The sequence below is a fragment of the Squalius cephalus genome (assembly GCF_949319135.1).
Source record: "Squalius cephalus genome assembly, chromosome: 3".
NCBI lineage: Eukaryota > Metazoa > Chordata > Actinopteri > Cypriniformes > Leuciscidae > Squalius > Squalius cephalus.
The window spans coordinates 6,596,974-6,613,995 of record NC_137124.1 but is presented as its reverse complement, the minus strand read 5'-3'; the positions used below and the strand labels follow the sequence as shown (position 1 = coordinate 6,613,995).

The 17,022-nt window shown below is 37.7% G+C and overlaps 1 protein-coding gene across 1 annotated transcript; it reads right to left on the bottom strand.

Moving 5' to 3' along the window:
* Positions 1–11,916: 11,916 nt before the first annotated feature.
* LOC307155405 (SLAM family member 8-like) lies at positions 11,917–16,624 on the bottom strand. Its single transcript, XM_079866007.1, has 3 exons — positions 16,151–16,624; positions 15,178–15,492; positions 11,917–14,864 (listed from the first exon to the last, which is right to left on the bottom strand). The coding sequence occupies exons 1-3, from the start codon at positions 16,212–16,214 to the stop codon at positions 14,578–14,580; spliced, it is 666 nt and encodes a 221-aa protein (XP_079722133.1). The 5' UTR covers positions 16,215–16,624; the 3' UTR covers positions 11,917–14,577.
* Positions 16,625–17,022: the final 398 nt, after the last annotated feature.

The following is a 17,022-nucleotide window of genomic DNA, read 5'->3' as shown; positions in this document are numbered from 1 at the left end:
ACATGGCTGACCAAAGTGCTGAACAAAACACAAGATAAAGAGACAAGGACAAACCACACATTCAAAAACTCACAATGAATTAAAAGCTAAAGAAAAAAAGAAGAAGTAGGTATTAAGAGAAGATTTAAAAATAGTTAAAGACTGAGCCGATCTGATGTAAACCGGAAGTCTGTTCCACAGCCAAGGGCCGGCAATAGCAAAGGCTCTGTCTCCTCTATGCTTTAACCGTGATCTGGGGACGGACAAAAGTCTCTTATCATCAGACCTCAGGTTTCGTGTGGGACTGTGTGGACAGAGTAGCTCGGACAAATAGCTCGAGCCAGATTATATAAAGATTTAAAAACAAAGAGAACAATTTTAAACTCAATTCTAAAATGCCAATGCAGTGATTTCAAGATGAGAAACATGATCAGATTTACGCTTTCGTTTGGATTATTGCAACTCTCTTTACTATGGCATGTCCAAATACTATTGCTCATCTCTAATTAGTACAAAATGCTGCTGCAATGTTCCTCAAAAGAAAACGTAAATGTGATCATGTTTCTCATCTTGAAATCACTGCATTGGCATTTTAGAATTGAGTTTAAAATTGTTCTCTTTGTTTTTAAATCTTTATATATACGACATAACAGCAGCCCACATTATTTTGGGTATGGGTATAGGCCCATTTCTTAGCCCATTATCTCTTGTTTTGTTGATTGTTATTACACCCCATGGCGGTGTGCAGTGCACAGGAGAACCAAACGACAGGGGGCGCCATTGTGCCAAAAATCATTATTTGAAAATCTCCTGATAAAACTTTTTAAATAATCAAAAGTTATTTGTTCAGTTGTTATTTGTTAAATTATTATTATTATTTCACTTGTGTTTACATTAACTGAGATGTTTCTGAAGATACTCACCCTGGAGAAGGAAAAGCAGGAGAACTGCTAAAATGGAGCAGCGGGACTCTTGAGAGATGTTCATGTCCGGACGTTTAGACGACACACTGAGGCATCAGAGAAACAGAAGAGAGAAAACGACTTCCTCAGTTGATCACGCAGAGTTGGGCTATTCGTGTCTCTCAGTTTGTGCACATTTGACCACAGCTCTGTGACTGTTCTGACACTAACAATTGTGTAAGACATTTAACAACACAAGAGACATTTAAGTTTCAAGTTTCAAGTTTGTATTTATTTATTTATATAGCACATTTAAAAACAGCAAACATGGCTGACCAAAGTGCTGAACAAAACACAAGATAAAGAGACAAGGACAAACCACACATTCAAAAACTCACAATGAATTAAAAGCTAAAGAACAAAAAAAAAAAGTAGGTATTAAGAAGAGATTTAAAAGCAGTTAAAGACTGAGCCGATCTGATGTTGATCTGGGGACGGACAAAAGTCTCTTATCATCAGACCTCAGGTTTCGTGTGGGACTGTGTGGACGGAGTAGCTCGGACAAATAGCCCGGGCCAGATTATATAAAGATTTAAAAACAAAGAGAACAATTTAAACTCAATTCTAAAATGCCAATGCAGTGATTTCAAGATAGGAGAAACATGATCAGATTTACGTTTTCTTTTGAGGAACATTGCAGCAGCATTTTGTACTAATTAGAGATGAGCAATAGTATTTGGACATGCCATAGTAAAGAGAGTTGCAGTAATCCAAACGAAAGCGGAATTTAAAGCGGAAGACGACATAACGGCAGCCCACATTATTTTGGGTATGGGTATAGGCCCATTTCTTAGCCCATTATCTCTTGTTTTGTTGATTGTTATTGCACCCCATGGCGGTGTGCAGTGCACAGGAGAACCACACGACAGGGGGCGCCATTGTGCCAAAAATCATTATTTGAAAATCTCCTTTGATAAAACTTTTTGAATAATCAAAAGTTGTTTGTTCAGTTGTTATTTGTTAAATTATTATTAATTTTTTCACTTGTGTTTAGCATTTTAAAAGAGTAAAAAGTCGATGACCAAAATGGATAGAGGTGGGAATCTTTTTAAGTAATCAAAGTAATTAACGTTAAAATCTGTTAATTTCCAAATCTTTGTCGCTCAAAATATAATATGTCATGGTAGCCATATTAGTCAATGGGTTCTTGTTTTACATAGTTTATTATCGGAGGTGTTTTAAGTCTTGTAAATGTTCAGATTCAAGTGCTTGAAGACACACAAGAGAATTAAATTCGGGATTTGCACTCACAGAAGAAAGCTGCGTCTCAAACATTCACAGCTCATGACTGAATAACTTTTGTAACTTTAATAAGGAGTTGATTTATACAGTGAAGATTATACAGTGTTATTTTACATGTGATTATTCAATTTCTGTACCTGAATACTGTTATAGCCTACCTGAACATCGAAGCACTGTTTATTGAATTTGTTTCATCTTTGTTCTATTGTATATTTGTGCTATTGATTGTAATTTGTTTATTTGTACTTATTTTATTACTGACTGAACTTTATAGGCGAGTAGTTTGACTGTGGTATTGAAATTGGAATTGACAATGTTGAAATGGCACTGGAAGGCCTATATCTACTTTTACATCCATTTCATTCTGATACTCTCAAAAGTTAAGATTTAAAAGACACTTTACATACTTGTGATTTTGATTGTGTCCGTATATTTACACGTGATTGCTGATTATCGTTCATGGAAGTGTTCATGCTATTTTCACGTATTAATTTCCTTTATTAAGAATCAAATAACTTTCGAGCTGCTTCTCTGTGTCTGTTATCAGATATTTGTGCTGAACTAGTTCACAACTGGCATCCCCAAATTGGTTGGTTCTTAGTTAAGAGTGTGTATTTTGCTAGGAGGAGTTTGACTGATGCTGTGTAATGACTGAACCAAATAATCATATAAAAGGATGGTTCAAAATGATAATATATTCAGAATAAATAGCTTTTGTCTGACATTAAACCTTTCTTTCTCTGAATATAACTTTGCACTTGTGAAAAGTGCACTAGTGAAACTAACTACCAACATCACATCATTAATAACCCATAACACTGATCTGCAGCTTAATAAAGAATGAATCACACTTTATATATTACCGATCTGAATAACAGAACGACCTCTACAGGACATGTCAGGGCATACACGTAAGTTACGGACGCATAACTCTGCTCAGATCACGTTTAACACGAATGTAATCAAATTGGCTTACTCAGGGGTCAGTGACTAACACCGTGATATTACATCTGCAGTAATCACCACGAACAAACAGGAATCAACAATTTACAGCTGACAGATCACACAGACACAGCAGAGAGCATGCTCACTAACGGTATGTTACCATGACTATGGTTTCATAATAATATAATAATAATAATAATAAACTTTATTTTATATAGCGCCTTTAAAAAGCATCTCAAAGCACTTCACAAAACATAAAACCTACAATAGAACAAACAATGCAAAAATAAAACAATGAAATATATGATAAATAACAATAATATAGCAATTATAAACAGCTATATAAAAGCTACCCTAAACAAATAAGTTTTCAGGGAAGATTTAAAAACACTAAGAGATTCAGCTTGCCTAATCTCCACAGGCAAGGAATTCCAAAGTTTTGGAGCATTCGCCGAAAAGGCCCTATCACCCATGGATTTAAGTCTAGTATTCGGGACAATTAAAAGGCCAGTTTCCGAAGAGCGAAGCTCACGTACTGGTGTGTATGGGGTTAGAAGTTCAGTAATATAAAGAGGTGTCAGACCATGCAAGGCCTTATAAGTAAGCATCAGAATTTTAAAATCAACACGGAATCTGATAGGCAGCCAGTGTAAGGATTCCAGTAGGCTACAGGAGTAATGTGATCCCCAGTTCTGTTACCCGATAGAATTCGAGCAGCTGCATTCTGTACTAACTGTAATTTGTTAAGGGTAGCTTTTGAGACCCCGGCCAGCAAGGCATTACAGTAATCAATTCTAGAGAATACAAAGATGTTAATTAGCTTTTCTGCCACAGGAAGTGATAACATGGGACGCAATTTGGCTATATTTTTTAGATGAAAAAATTATGTCTTAACAGTACTCTGGACATGAGGAACAAATGTTAGGTTACTATCAAATATTACTCCCAAGTTTTTTAATTTTGTTTGAAATTGAAGTGTAGAACCTTCTACACTTAAAGTTGGAGACTCGCCTTACGTAGCTGGTGGGGCGAGCCAACAAGCATTACTTCCGTCTTGTCACTGTTCAGACATAAAAAATTACTAGACATCCATTCTTTTATCTCAGAAATACATAGAGAAAGATAGGACACAGCCACATTAACGTCAGGTTTTGAATGTATATAAACCTGTGTGTCATCTGCATAAAAGTGAAAACTGAGACCAAGTGATCTTAAAAGTTGACCCAGAGGATAAAGGTATATGTTAAAAAGTATAGGACCCAAAATAGAACCTTGAGGAACACCAGATTGCACTACACCAATAACAGACCTACAACCACAAACTGCTTTCTATCAGAAAAATAGGACTTAAACCAGCTTAGTGCAGTATCAGAAACACCAAAAACAGACTCTAACCGAGCGAGTAAAACATTATGATCAACAGTGTCGAAAGCGGCACTAAGATCAAGAAGAATTAAAATAGAGAGACAGCCAGAATCCGAAGCAATTAGCAAGTCATTAGTGACCCTAACTAATGCGGTTTCAGTGCTGTGGAGTCTCCGGAATCCTGATTGGAGGGGCTCATAAAGATTATTTGCAGCTAGATGGGAATGCAATTGAGTAGCGACAATTCGCTCCAAAATTTTGGCAAGAAAGGGGAGATTCGAAATTGGACGAAAATTATGTAAATTATCAATGTTTGTGTCTTTTTTTTTTAGGTACAACCAGGGGTCAAAGCAGCAATTTTAAAAGGTGCCGGCACCACACCAGTGCACAGAGAATCATTCATAATATTCAGTACAACAGGACATAAGGTAGCAAAACATGATTGGAACAGACAAGTTGGCACAGGATCAATTATGGAAGTGGCAGCTTTCATTTTTGAAACCTCATTACAAAGTGATTGAGAGTCCAATGTTGAAAAATGTGTAAGAAGGGTACCGGAAAATTCAGTAATGATCTTGTGAGGAAGAGATGAAGGCAGAGCAGAGATAATACATTTACGGAGGTTATCAATCTTGGAGCTGAAAAAAGCAAGAAACTTATTACAGAGATGAGTCGAAGCTGGAGCAGTTGAATAACTGTTACATTTGAGTAGATTGTTAATAGAATTAAACTACTGTCTTGGGTTATTCTGATTGTTGTCAATTATCTGTGCAAAATAAGCAGACTTGGCCGATGAAATTTGGAGCTTATTCAAGTAAATGATCCTTCCATAATAAAAGTCTTCTTCTTGTTGTTTTTTGGCAGATTACTACTTTTGTATTATACCGCCACCAACTGTACAGGAGTGTGTAATACCATGAACTTCATAGAGTCTTAGGCTTGAATTAGTTTAAATAATAATAATAATAATAACCTTATATTCTTTTCATTATACCAGTATTATTAAGAAAAATAAATAAAGCGTCATGTCTCTCCCTTTTCATACCCTGTTCTTCAAGTAGCCTATATCATGTATTGAGCATAATAAAAGTCCCTTCTGAATGAGCATCGCTTGAGATGAGGCTATCACGTGACCGGTGGAGCTTTGTTACCTCACTGACACGTCACGCTGGGCTCAAATACAAAGCGCGTCGATTGCGCTGTCTCATACCCGCTATCCATTTACTGCAATATTATAATTATATCGGTCATGTCTGTATGTATAGCTTTTTTTTTTTAAACGTGGTGTATTGTTGTTATTCTTGAATTAAATATGTAATTGCTTTTGTATTTGTGCATTTGTGTTTCTTAACAATGTGCATGTTTGTGTTGATTTGTAAGGAACACACAAAAAGTGGTGCAATGACAAATCACATAGGACTAATTTATTGGCGAAGAGGGTGAAAAGACAGAAGTTTGATGCGAGTAAAAATGAAGAACAGAAAGTCTTTATTGTCATTGTATTGTGCAAAATACAATGAAATTAGAAAAACTCTATCACTACACACACACACCGCCATCTTGCTAATGACATATATGCTTATTAAATATACAAATAAACGTTACAATGACATCCCAATGAACATAGCATTGAATGACACAGTTGGTGTAGGACTTTTTATTGACCACCAGATGGCGAAGTAGAGCTCTGTGTCAAAAGCTTCAACACAGTTTGTTGTAAAAGCCTCATAAAAGATCGTTCGGCACACCCACTTTCAGGCCAGGCTCAACCCTGCTTCGCTTCAGTGTGTGTGTGTGTGTGTGTGTGTGTGTGTGTGTGTGTGTGTGTGTGTGTGTGTGTGTGTGTGTGTGTGTGTGTGTGTGTGTGTGTAAAAGCTTCAGGTCGATCGCTGCTGGCTTGGGCTGTGGGTCTCCTCAAGCATCCCATATACGTCTGGCTTTCCAGGCATAGATCAGCATGGGTGTCTTTTACATGTTGTTCATTGGCATTTAGTTGCTCATCTCCACTATGTTGTGCACAAAAGCACATCTTACAGGAATAACTGACAGGCCACACCCGATGGTAATGCGGCCCTGACACGAAGCGGATCCGTTGTTTTGAGCATCAGTGTTTGTGTTCACACTACAGAGTGTTAAAATAACACTGAAGCACTGCTGGAGTTAATTAAAGTATTCAGTGATGATTGGCCATTAGTGGCACCTGATGTTAATGATTAAAATCACTGAAGAAAAGAGGAACAAACATTTGAAGTCACCATTATGTTGATCGGTGTGTCCAGCAGTTGGGCTCTTGATTTCTTATGCAAGTCTTTTCTTTGACTTTACTGTGTCAAATCAGGTGAAATCATCATGAAGTGGTCTGATGCACTGATCAGAAGTGTGCTTTATCATTAATACATTTCAATATAGGCGTGGCGAGATGAAGCCTCATGATGACGCATTGAAGCTTTTCAGCCAAGTGGTTCACAAAAGGGTTTTTTCTTTTTCTCGAGGCTTCATTTGCTCACATCACCTGGTGGTCAAAGAGTGTAAAACAAGCAGGTCCATTACAGATGGCCTGATGTGATCTTTGATACACTGTATTTTGCACCAGTTGAGGCTTAGAAATAACGGTGAAGAAAACACAGATTTAAAAACAAAGTAAATTCTATATTAGTATTCACTTTAAACTTTTAGAAATTAAAGTGCAAATATCAACATTATAAAATTAAGTTAAACCTACTCAACTTTCTGATACTGGTGTTCCCATCATGCACTGGGGCATGGATGATTAATAAGGTTGCATCTTTCATCATTGCTTTTGTTGTTTGGTTTAGTAACTTGTTTTGTGACATCTGGAGTTCATCTTCTACTCAAAAATGATCCATCGAATGTTACTGTTAATGTAAGCCAAGTATTGAGGTCTCTTTGTTCGGGTGGTTACCACATTATTAATATACTGTAGATGTGTCGTCTAATATCTACGTTGTTATTTACTTAGATGTTTCTAAATAAAGCATACACTTTAAATGCATGGCAAAATTCAATGTTGTTTTAAAGAGTATTGCAAAGAAAAAGTAGAAATTATTAAACAAATTCTAACTAGCCTAGTTAAAGTTACTTATTTTCTTTTTTAATTGTACTTTACTTGGTTAAGTAGATTTACTTAATTCCATGTGTGAAATTTGGGCTACTTTAAATAATCTGCATGCAACTTGTAAAAAGAAAAAATAAAGTTTACTTTTTTTTTTCAGTGTGTGACATTATAGTGACATCCAGCAATTAATGTGACAATCAGATATATTGAAGAATGATGAAAACACATTGTGAGCGTAAGATATTAACCACAGTGTTATTCAGACTCTCACAGACATTCACAATCAGCTTATGAAACAATGGTGATATGCTGTATGGTCAATGGTCATACTGCAGTGCATGATGGGTACCAGCAAAATTCACTCATGACTCCCAGCATGCATTGCAGCATGACTAAATTACGCATTTGCATTCTATTACTATTTAGATTTGAAAATGTTCATATTTCCATTGTTGAGGTTTGTATGATGAGTGTGTCTCAATTTTTACACAAGAGATGTTGTAGCATTTTTGAAAGATCTCACACAGATATCTTCATTTTTCTTTATTTATTAACCCTCTGGGCTTCTTCGTGCAAAAATGCATGAAAACGTTTACGTTTTGAATTTTTTTTTTTTTTTTTTTGCTTCATCAGAGGGGGATGAAACCTGGTGACTTTTGTTATATTACCTATGTGAAAACACAAAAAAATCAAGGACATGATTCAGATATGTTAAAGGGTCGTAAAAAAAATAGTCACACTTAGCTTCCTTCGTGCAAAAATGCACGACCATAGGAAATGAATGGGAAATACGAAAAAATAGGAAAACTCAGAGAAACTTTTGGTGGTACAAGCTACAGATCAGCCACTGTGCAGAAAAAAAGTGCACAGCAATGAAGGGGTGACACTCTAAAAAACATCAAGAGTGTAAATATGCCCCCCCCCCCCCCCCATACACACACACACACACACACACACAAACACCCCCCCCCCCCCCATACACACACACACACACACACACAAACACACACAACAAATTTTGCTCCAAACTATATAAAAACTATATAATCATAACTCCAAAACTGTAGCAAGGAGAGTCAAAAGGTAGGTATCGTTTGAAAGAACTCTTTTTACATTTTTTGAAAATATAGATTACATTTGGACATTGTCCTGCCGAGAAACTGCTGATAAAATATAAAATATATATATAATTTGTATTATGATTTTGCATATCTTTCTTATTTGTCATGTAATAACTCAGGAAGGAAATAAGGTAGGAGGAAAATTCTTTTTTAGTGAAGTCCCCCTACATGTTAGCTGCATCTGGATAATTTTTTTTTTTTTTTTTTTTTTTTTTTTGGGACAAAGGAATCAAAAGTTACAGCATTTGGAACAGAGATAGCCTTTTTGTACAGTCTTTGACGCCCCCTCATGGGCAATTGTTTCTCCATGAAGAATATCTTGTCATAAAAGCAATAGATTATGTTAATTCTGGGCTCATTTTAATTGTAATAATATGCTGTAAAAAATGAAGTGCCATTTTCAATTATCTGAGAATGTTTCATGAGCTGTATGATGTTTTTGACACATTGCAGTACATTATTTTATAGATTATGAAAAAAAGAAATTCAATTTATCAGCAAATAACTCAGCAATACTTAAGATTTTTTTCAAAGTGGATACATTCACTGTAAAGTTCAGACTCTAAGCTTTCAAATTACATTAACTTTGTGTTAATCAAGGCAAAATTTTTGAAAAATATGGTAATGAATATTTTCGCAGCTAGGTGGCGCCTGCTGGCGGTACACTCGGTTTTAGAGGGATTACTCAGCACTCGTTAGGAGTTAATAAATGTGATTAGATGCATTAAAATGATATGTAATTTGTGTTGTTCCATTCAGTGGTTGCTTAGTAATTTGATTTTTTTTTTTTTCCCGAATGGGAATCAAAAAAATAAAATAAAATAAATTAATTAAAAAGCTGTAGGCAGCCTATAGGCGGTTACAGGACATTACACACATTTATATATTTTTAAAGCCACTAGATGGCGCTCTTCTCACTTGAACATTTTTTTTTAGGCCTGCACTCTGATGTGAAATGTTGCATTTATTGAAAAATAAAATAAAAATAAAATAAAAATATATATATATTAATTCTAATGGAAAAAAATAGCTCATAAAAATTATATAATTAATGCAAAGTATCATAAAAATCTTTAAAAATTCTAAATAATAATAAAAAAATATCATTAAACAAAAATATATTTCATTGGTTTTCCTGGGGAAAAAAAAGTTAAATTTTAAGGCTTCGTAAGTTTTTGCACAATAGGAAGCCAAGTGTAACACATTAATGAAGAAGCCCAGAGGGTTAAAGGGGTACTTCACCTCTGGAAAGATGAATGTGTATTTAAAATAGGTAATTTATGTAGAAGAAATGTGAAATTATTTTTGAATTTGGAGCTTTCTAGACTGAGAAAATTTCTAGGCCTCCGAAGGCCGTATTTGAAGGCCGATTGGCCGTATTTGAAGGCCGATTGCGTCACCACGGCTCGATGAAGGCTGTCCCAGTTCAGTTCTGCATCCTTCGAAGGCCGTATTCGAAGGCCGGTTGCGTCATCGCGCCGTGACGAAGGCTACCCTGATTCAAAAGCAACGCCAAATGCACCCTTCGTTTCCCCGTGAAAGGAAGGATACATAAAAAGGATCCTAAGCGGCCTATACTCATAGACAGTATATAAACTGGACACAGCGACCCCATAGGTTTCAACTGAGAAAAGTGAAGTCAATTAGAAGCACGCACTTCCTGATGGCTGAGCGACTGCGCAGACTCAAACTGAGCTTGACGACGTAGATGTGACGTGAGCAACCCGTCTGTCTTCTAGTAGCCGTGCCGAGAGAAATCTGAATCATTCCCTTCCGAAACTTGCAGAGACGGAGAGTGTGAGTAGGAGCTGTCCATGAGCGAGGAGCAGGAGCAACTTTTGCTAAGTATTCTGATTAATTATTTTGTCATTTTGCCTCCACGTCCCCTCGATTGCGCGTGAGCTTCTCCTCCTGTCTATACGGTAATCTCTCTACTGTGCGACAGAGAGTCGCGTGGTTATGACGTAAACGTTAGCCTATTTTTACAAAAACTGCTTCTACATGGCCGTAAGATACAAGGTAATTGAGCCTTTTATACATTTTCGTGTTTCTTTCGTGACAAATGGAGTCTTTAAACGCCTCAGATGTAAAGTTATTCGCTGTCAAAGTGACGCCAAAATGAATGGGAGTCAATGGAATGCTAACAGCAGGTGATGGTCTGCTAATCAATGGCGGCGCTGGGGAAGCTTCAATGTTTTCCGAAACCCTGCCCCCCTGCCTACCCTATTTTACCCCAAAAGTCATTGCGCGCCGGTGACAACAGCATTTTTTATTTATTTTTAAAGGCGGCCGAGACTAGAGATCGGTGGTGGACAGCAAATTCACATTTAAATGTATGTATTATGTTTTCATTTACTCAAATAGCTAGCGAAACCAGAGTTAAAGTTTATTATAAACTTCATCTTAACTCCTTCATCACCATTGCGTGGCTTCATTTGTCAGGTAGTTTTAGGAAAAACTTGGGCTAATATTAGTTTAACGACCTATTTGTAATATTTGCACTAGTCTATCTCACTTGTGTATTATAAGAAATATCACTCACTCTATAAAGTCCACAACAACAATAAAAGCATCAGATAAGGCAATGGGATTTCACTTTTATGTGCTTTTGTAGTGCTGTCATGCAAGCTATGTCTACAAAGGTTTTAACCAAATTTGAGTTGCCAGAAATTATGATTTCTGAAGTATTTTGTATGCATGTCTTGATGTGTCATATTTTGCAGTGTTAACAATGCACTTAAGATTGCACGCCTATGTTAAGTAGCCTACCCTTTTCTGTTTTTTTTTAGAACAATTCAGGAGAAAAAAAAATACAAAGTAAGAAAGTTAATACACACGTCTTTGCTGAAATGTATTGTGTTGTTGTTGTTAACAAGCCATGGTTAATTTGCTCTGCCCTTAGGATTGCAAGTGTCCTGGGACAGGTGAGGGTGTGAGTGGGAAACCCACTGCTGAAACGTGGCCCTGGTTTGTCGTCATGGATGAGGTGTTGGGACAGAGGCATTGCACCAACCCCCGTCCTCATTGCCTCAATCCCTGAGGACAGACCAGGGCCGAGTTCAGCAGTGGGTGCCCACGGTGAGGAGGAGCCAGCAGCACCAGCACGAAGGCAGAGGCGAGGAGAGCACAGGAGAGTAGGGAGAGGATGTTTTCTCTTCTTGAGAGAATGATTGAAAAATATATTTTTTCTACATATTCTTGTTTAACTTTTTTTCACTTTTATTTTGTAAAAGGAAAGAAAAAATCTGTACATTATTTTTATGCAACTTTAAATGTGTAAATAAAAGAGAATGAATTGTTCTGGACATTGTTTATGTTTGTAGTGACAGTAATAATTTCTGCATGAAACAAATTCTTGTATACCTTTTTTTTTTTTCAAATAAAATTGGTAAATGAAAATCATTTGTTCCACGGGCTACATTAAAGTACTTTTTCCAACTATTAACAACATACGTTAAACATATTAAAATCAACATATTTACATTTACATGACATACAATAAAAATGATGTAGACTTGTATTGAGCTGAGCAGGGAGACCCTGGTGTGCTACTGGACCGGGATGGCTCCACAATTGCCCTGTCCCAAATGGAACCCTAAGCACTCGCGGTCTTCCTCTGAGTCCGCACTTTCGTGACGTAATGCCGCTTTGACTGTCGGGAAGAAGTCTGCTGCGGAGTCCGCATCAGCGCGGGCTCGGCAAAAGTGCGCATCAAGGGCGCAAATCGACCACATGGGGGCGCTCGCGAGCACCCTTCTGAGATCTAAAAATGAGAAATGGGACACACTGCGATCTCACGGACTTAACGGACACGCGCACGCGGCAGCCATTGTAAGTCCACAAGACCGAAAGTGCACATGAAGTGTGCCATTTGGGACAGGGCCATAAGAGACCCTGGTAAGGCCTCCTGCTGGTGGGACATCATCTGAGATGGTCTCCAGAGTGTTTGAGTGCATATTTACACGGTCCACCAACAGGTTTGCAGGGCTGACTCAATCGACGGCTCCCATGTCACTGAGGTTATTTATTTATTTATTTTCAAAAAGTATATTTCTGAAAAAAGTACTTTTAATAACTACTAATGCTGCATTGGGGGGAAACTACTAAAACCTTAGTTAAGCAAAATTGTCTTGCATACTCTAATGTAGCCTACTTAAAGTATCAAGAGTAAAACTAGAGGTAGGCTATGTATTCTGCAGGGGGGGGAAAACTCCTTGTCAGGGTTTTTATGATAGTTTTGTATTTATATTATGCTACTACTGCATTTTACTTCTATATTTTCAAGGTTGTTACATTATATAGCCTACTTTTGTGTAGTTTAATGTAAAATCACATGTGAGGGGGAAAAAAGTAGCCTACTTCAGTAGGTTAGGCCAGTGGTTCCCAAACCTGTCCTGCCGGCACCCCAACACTGCACGTTTTCTTTGTCTCCCTAATCAAACACACCTGATTCAACTCATCAGCTCATTATCACATGGGTTAATGAGCTGATGAGTTGAATCAGGTGTGTTTGATTAGGGAGACAAAGAAAATGTGCAGTGTTGGGGTGCCGGCAGGACAGGTTTGGGAACCACTGGGTTAGGCTACTTCACATTTGTACGTGAATACTTAACGAAATATGCAGTTCCGAAAATTAAAGTAACAAAATGTAGGTCTATTGTCACAATATTAACAAATTGTTGCTAACTACTGTAGTAAGAGAACGAGGACACAGGAGTGCTGGTGTACTTGACTATTCATGTTGTGAACAAGCGCCCGGCAAAACGGGCCAACATGTAGTACTGACCATGAACACTATGGAGTAGCCTATACATCCTGTAACAACTACAGCTGCGTCCCATATCAAAGGGCTCATCTGAAGCGCTCGGACCAGTCTAGCCTACGGAGGATTGTTCTTGTCGCCTGGCATCTGTGACAGCTGCTGATGACGAGCGCGAGAAATACTGGACTTTTTTATATTCAGTTGGGTTTTATATTCAAACCGGGCTAAACCGAAAATACATGATCCGGATTCCGACAGCGCCGGGGCTGAAACATCCTCAACATGTCCTCCAGTAAAATATAAAACATAAAAATGACAATAGCCAATTCTGGCTCCATAGCTGTTTACTCAATTAGGCTATATCAAATGAATTATCAGGATGGCAGCTGTCCTCTCGCAACGTTGCTTGGCGCCAGGAGCGGTGATCAGAAACACCTGGTTGCCGCAATTAGGAAATCCTAGAAGGCTACATGGTGTGTAGGAGCCTAAATGCAGTTAACTGATAAATAATTTTAATTTATGCGTTAAATAGTAATTTACATTATTCGTTTTTGTGGAGGAAATTGAAGGTAATATTTACAGTATTTACAAGTTGATGCAGTTAATATTTACAGTAATGCAAGGAGTTAATTTTGTAATTATCTAAAATGTGTATGGATAATTTAGAGTGCATTTAAATTACTTTGGTGATATTTTGGGAATAGAGGACTGTTATCGCATTTTACCTTTAACTGCATGTAGCCTACCTTTAATTGTTTGGAATACTCTCGCGAGAATTGAAACAGTGAACAGTCAGGCAAGCTAGAGTGGAGCCTCACAGTTTTTTTTTTTTACCTTTTTTCTCTATCTCCTTTTGTCGTTAATTAATCATTTCATTTTCTGTCATGTTCCTGTGCTGATGTTTTTTGCTAACTGGGTAAACGGATACATTTTTTCACGAGTGGTCCTGTGGATTTATTGATGTGGATTCTGACGAAGGGAGTGGATAAAGTGTCAAGCTAGGGCTTCATTCAGTGGAAACCTAGTGTGTCCTTCGAAGTATGCAGCCTTCACATTGGGACACAGCTTATATCTATACTAACCCTAACATTTTTAATTGTATAATTCTTATTAATACTTGAGAATTTAAGTATTTGACATTTTTACACAGAATCTTGAAACCTCCCCTGTGCACACTACAGTCTGGATCTTGTGCTTGATGCTGACGGTGTTGTTGGCGGTGCAGGTGAGTGTAGCTCTCTCTGCTGGACGGAGTTTGTGGCTCACGTTCTGTCCAGTCTCCACCAGATCTCCACTCCAGCTGTAGGAGGGATTTGGATCGCCGGACGCCAGACACCGAAGATGAAACACACACATGTTTTTTGACTCCAGCCAGGAATCACTGAACTCAATCTGTACATCTCTGATGAAATCTGGAGGAGAATATTATACAGTCAATTATATTTACATTTTGAAAATAAAGGGTATTTTTGGTGTCTATGTTTCCAAGAAGAATATTTCACATCCATTGAACCTTAATTGTACAAATTTTTTTTTTTTTATAATTATTATTGTTGTTGTTTTTTTATAGTGGAAAATAGTTCTTTACACTAGAACTGTTCACTATGAAAATTCCCTCTTTTAACTTCAGCTAAATGACTATAGACTTATTTAACTCCAGTTCTTGAATGTTTATGTGTGTTTACATTCACAGCATTGACAGGATGAATATCCAGTTAAACTCACCAACATGAACACGCAGCTCAATGACTTTTGTCGGAAGTTGACCAGATTTTCCTAATGCAACAATAGAGAAGATTCCAGAATCCTGGAGTTTCAGGTCTTCTATTGTTATACTAATATTGTCCTTATACATCTTTAACCTTTCATGAAATAATTGAGGATCCAACCGTGTGATCTGATCGTCCTCATACTCAGCGAATGTATTCTCATTATATTTCCACTGCACTGCAAGAACTTCTTTTGGATAATCAGCAGTTAAATCCAGCGAGTCTCCGACAGCTTTGTGCTGAACCTGAACATCTGGATCAGCTTGTGACCCTACAACACAACAAACAACTCTGGTTACAAATCATCGCAAAATCATGCCATATTTTTCACATTCAACACAAGATTAATTAGTTTGGCAACAACATCATCAGAGCCAATGAGAAAAAGGGATCAGAGATGGCAAATGTTAAATAAACCATCAAAAGAAGCTCACGGCATTTGAGGTGCTATCATCACAGACCATCTCACACTTCTCACGAATGCACTCTTATCTTCTTAAGAACAGAATAAGAAAACATAAAAATAATAACTTTATTCCCACCAGATTTCTGAATTTATCATATTTGCACAATGACTCGTGATCTCTGGCTGTATTTTCAGCTCATCATCCCTGTGTCCATCCGCGCTTTACAAATGAAGTGTTTCACACCCCCTCCTCCACTGCACTCTTGCTGTATATTCTTCCATAGCACTGAATACAAGTGAACTTAAAACCCTGAAATAACATACATTTTGTAACATACAATGCTGGTTGCAACAGAATAACTTTGGTTACATTTGGCCACATTCTGTAAAGATAAGGCTTGAGGTTTCCTGAGCTGAACTGAGCAGTTTTTCAGATTCATATCCGCATGTACACCAAACACACATAAGGAAGTGTCTTACAGCCGGTTGAGACATTAATTGAGATGTTTCTGAAGATACTCACCCTGGAGAAGGAAAAGCAGGACAACTGCTAAAGTGGAGCAGCGGGACACTTGAAAGATGTTCATGTCCGGACGTTTAGACGACACACTGAGGCATCAGAGAAACAGAAGAGAGAAAACAACTTCCTCTGTTGTTCACACTGAGTTGGGCTATTTGTGTCTCTCAGTTTGTGCACACTTGTCCACAGCTCTGTGACTGTTCTGACAACACAAGAGACATTTCAGTTTCAAGTTTGTATTTATTCATATAGCATTTGTTGCCAGCTAGCAGGTCGTGAGTAAAAGTGATAAAAAACAAACAAAAAAAAAAAAAACTAATTACTTCTTGTGGCCTGCGTATTCACAACGAGTACAAATAGCAATGCAGATTAAGACTAGGCGATTTCCAAGGCAGATATTGACTTGGGACTATATTGGGGTGAAGCACAGGCAAAGCACTTACTTGGGCGCAGAGATATCACACTCACCACCAGTTCATGTTGACTGTCATCCTCACGTCCTCAGGCTGTTGAGCGATCGCAACCTCCGCAGCTCATCTTCTGAAAACTCTGGTTCATAGAGGTATGGTTCTGGATCTTGACTGTCTGAGAAGTCACCCTCCTCGTCTCTCACAATATCAGCCATGTTCATCGCCATTCACTATGTCTACTGTAGGAAAAATAGCCGGCTACTATTCACGCTGGTATGTTGACGGAAGTCGTGGGATTTCATGTGTTGCGTGATATCTCTGTGCCCAAGTAAGTGCTTCGCCTGTGCTTCCCCCTAATATAGTCCCAAGTCAATATCTGCCTAGGAAATCGCCTATAGTGTTAATCTGCATCGCTATTTGTACTCGTTGTGAATCATATTATTATGATTACTTGTTGAACCAATC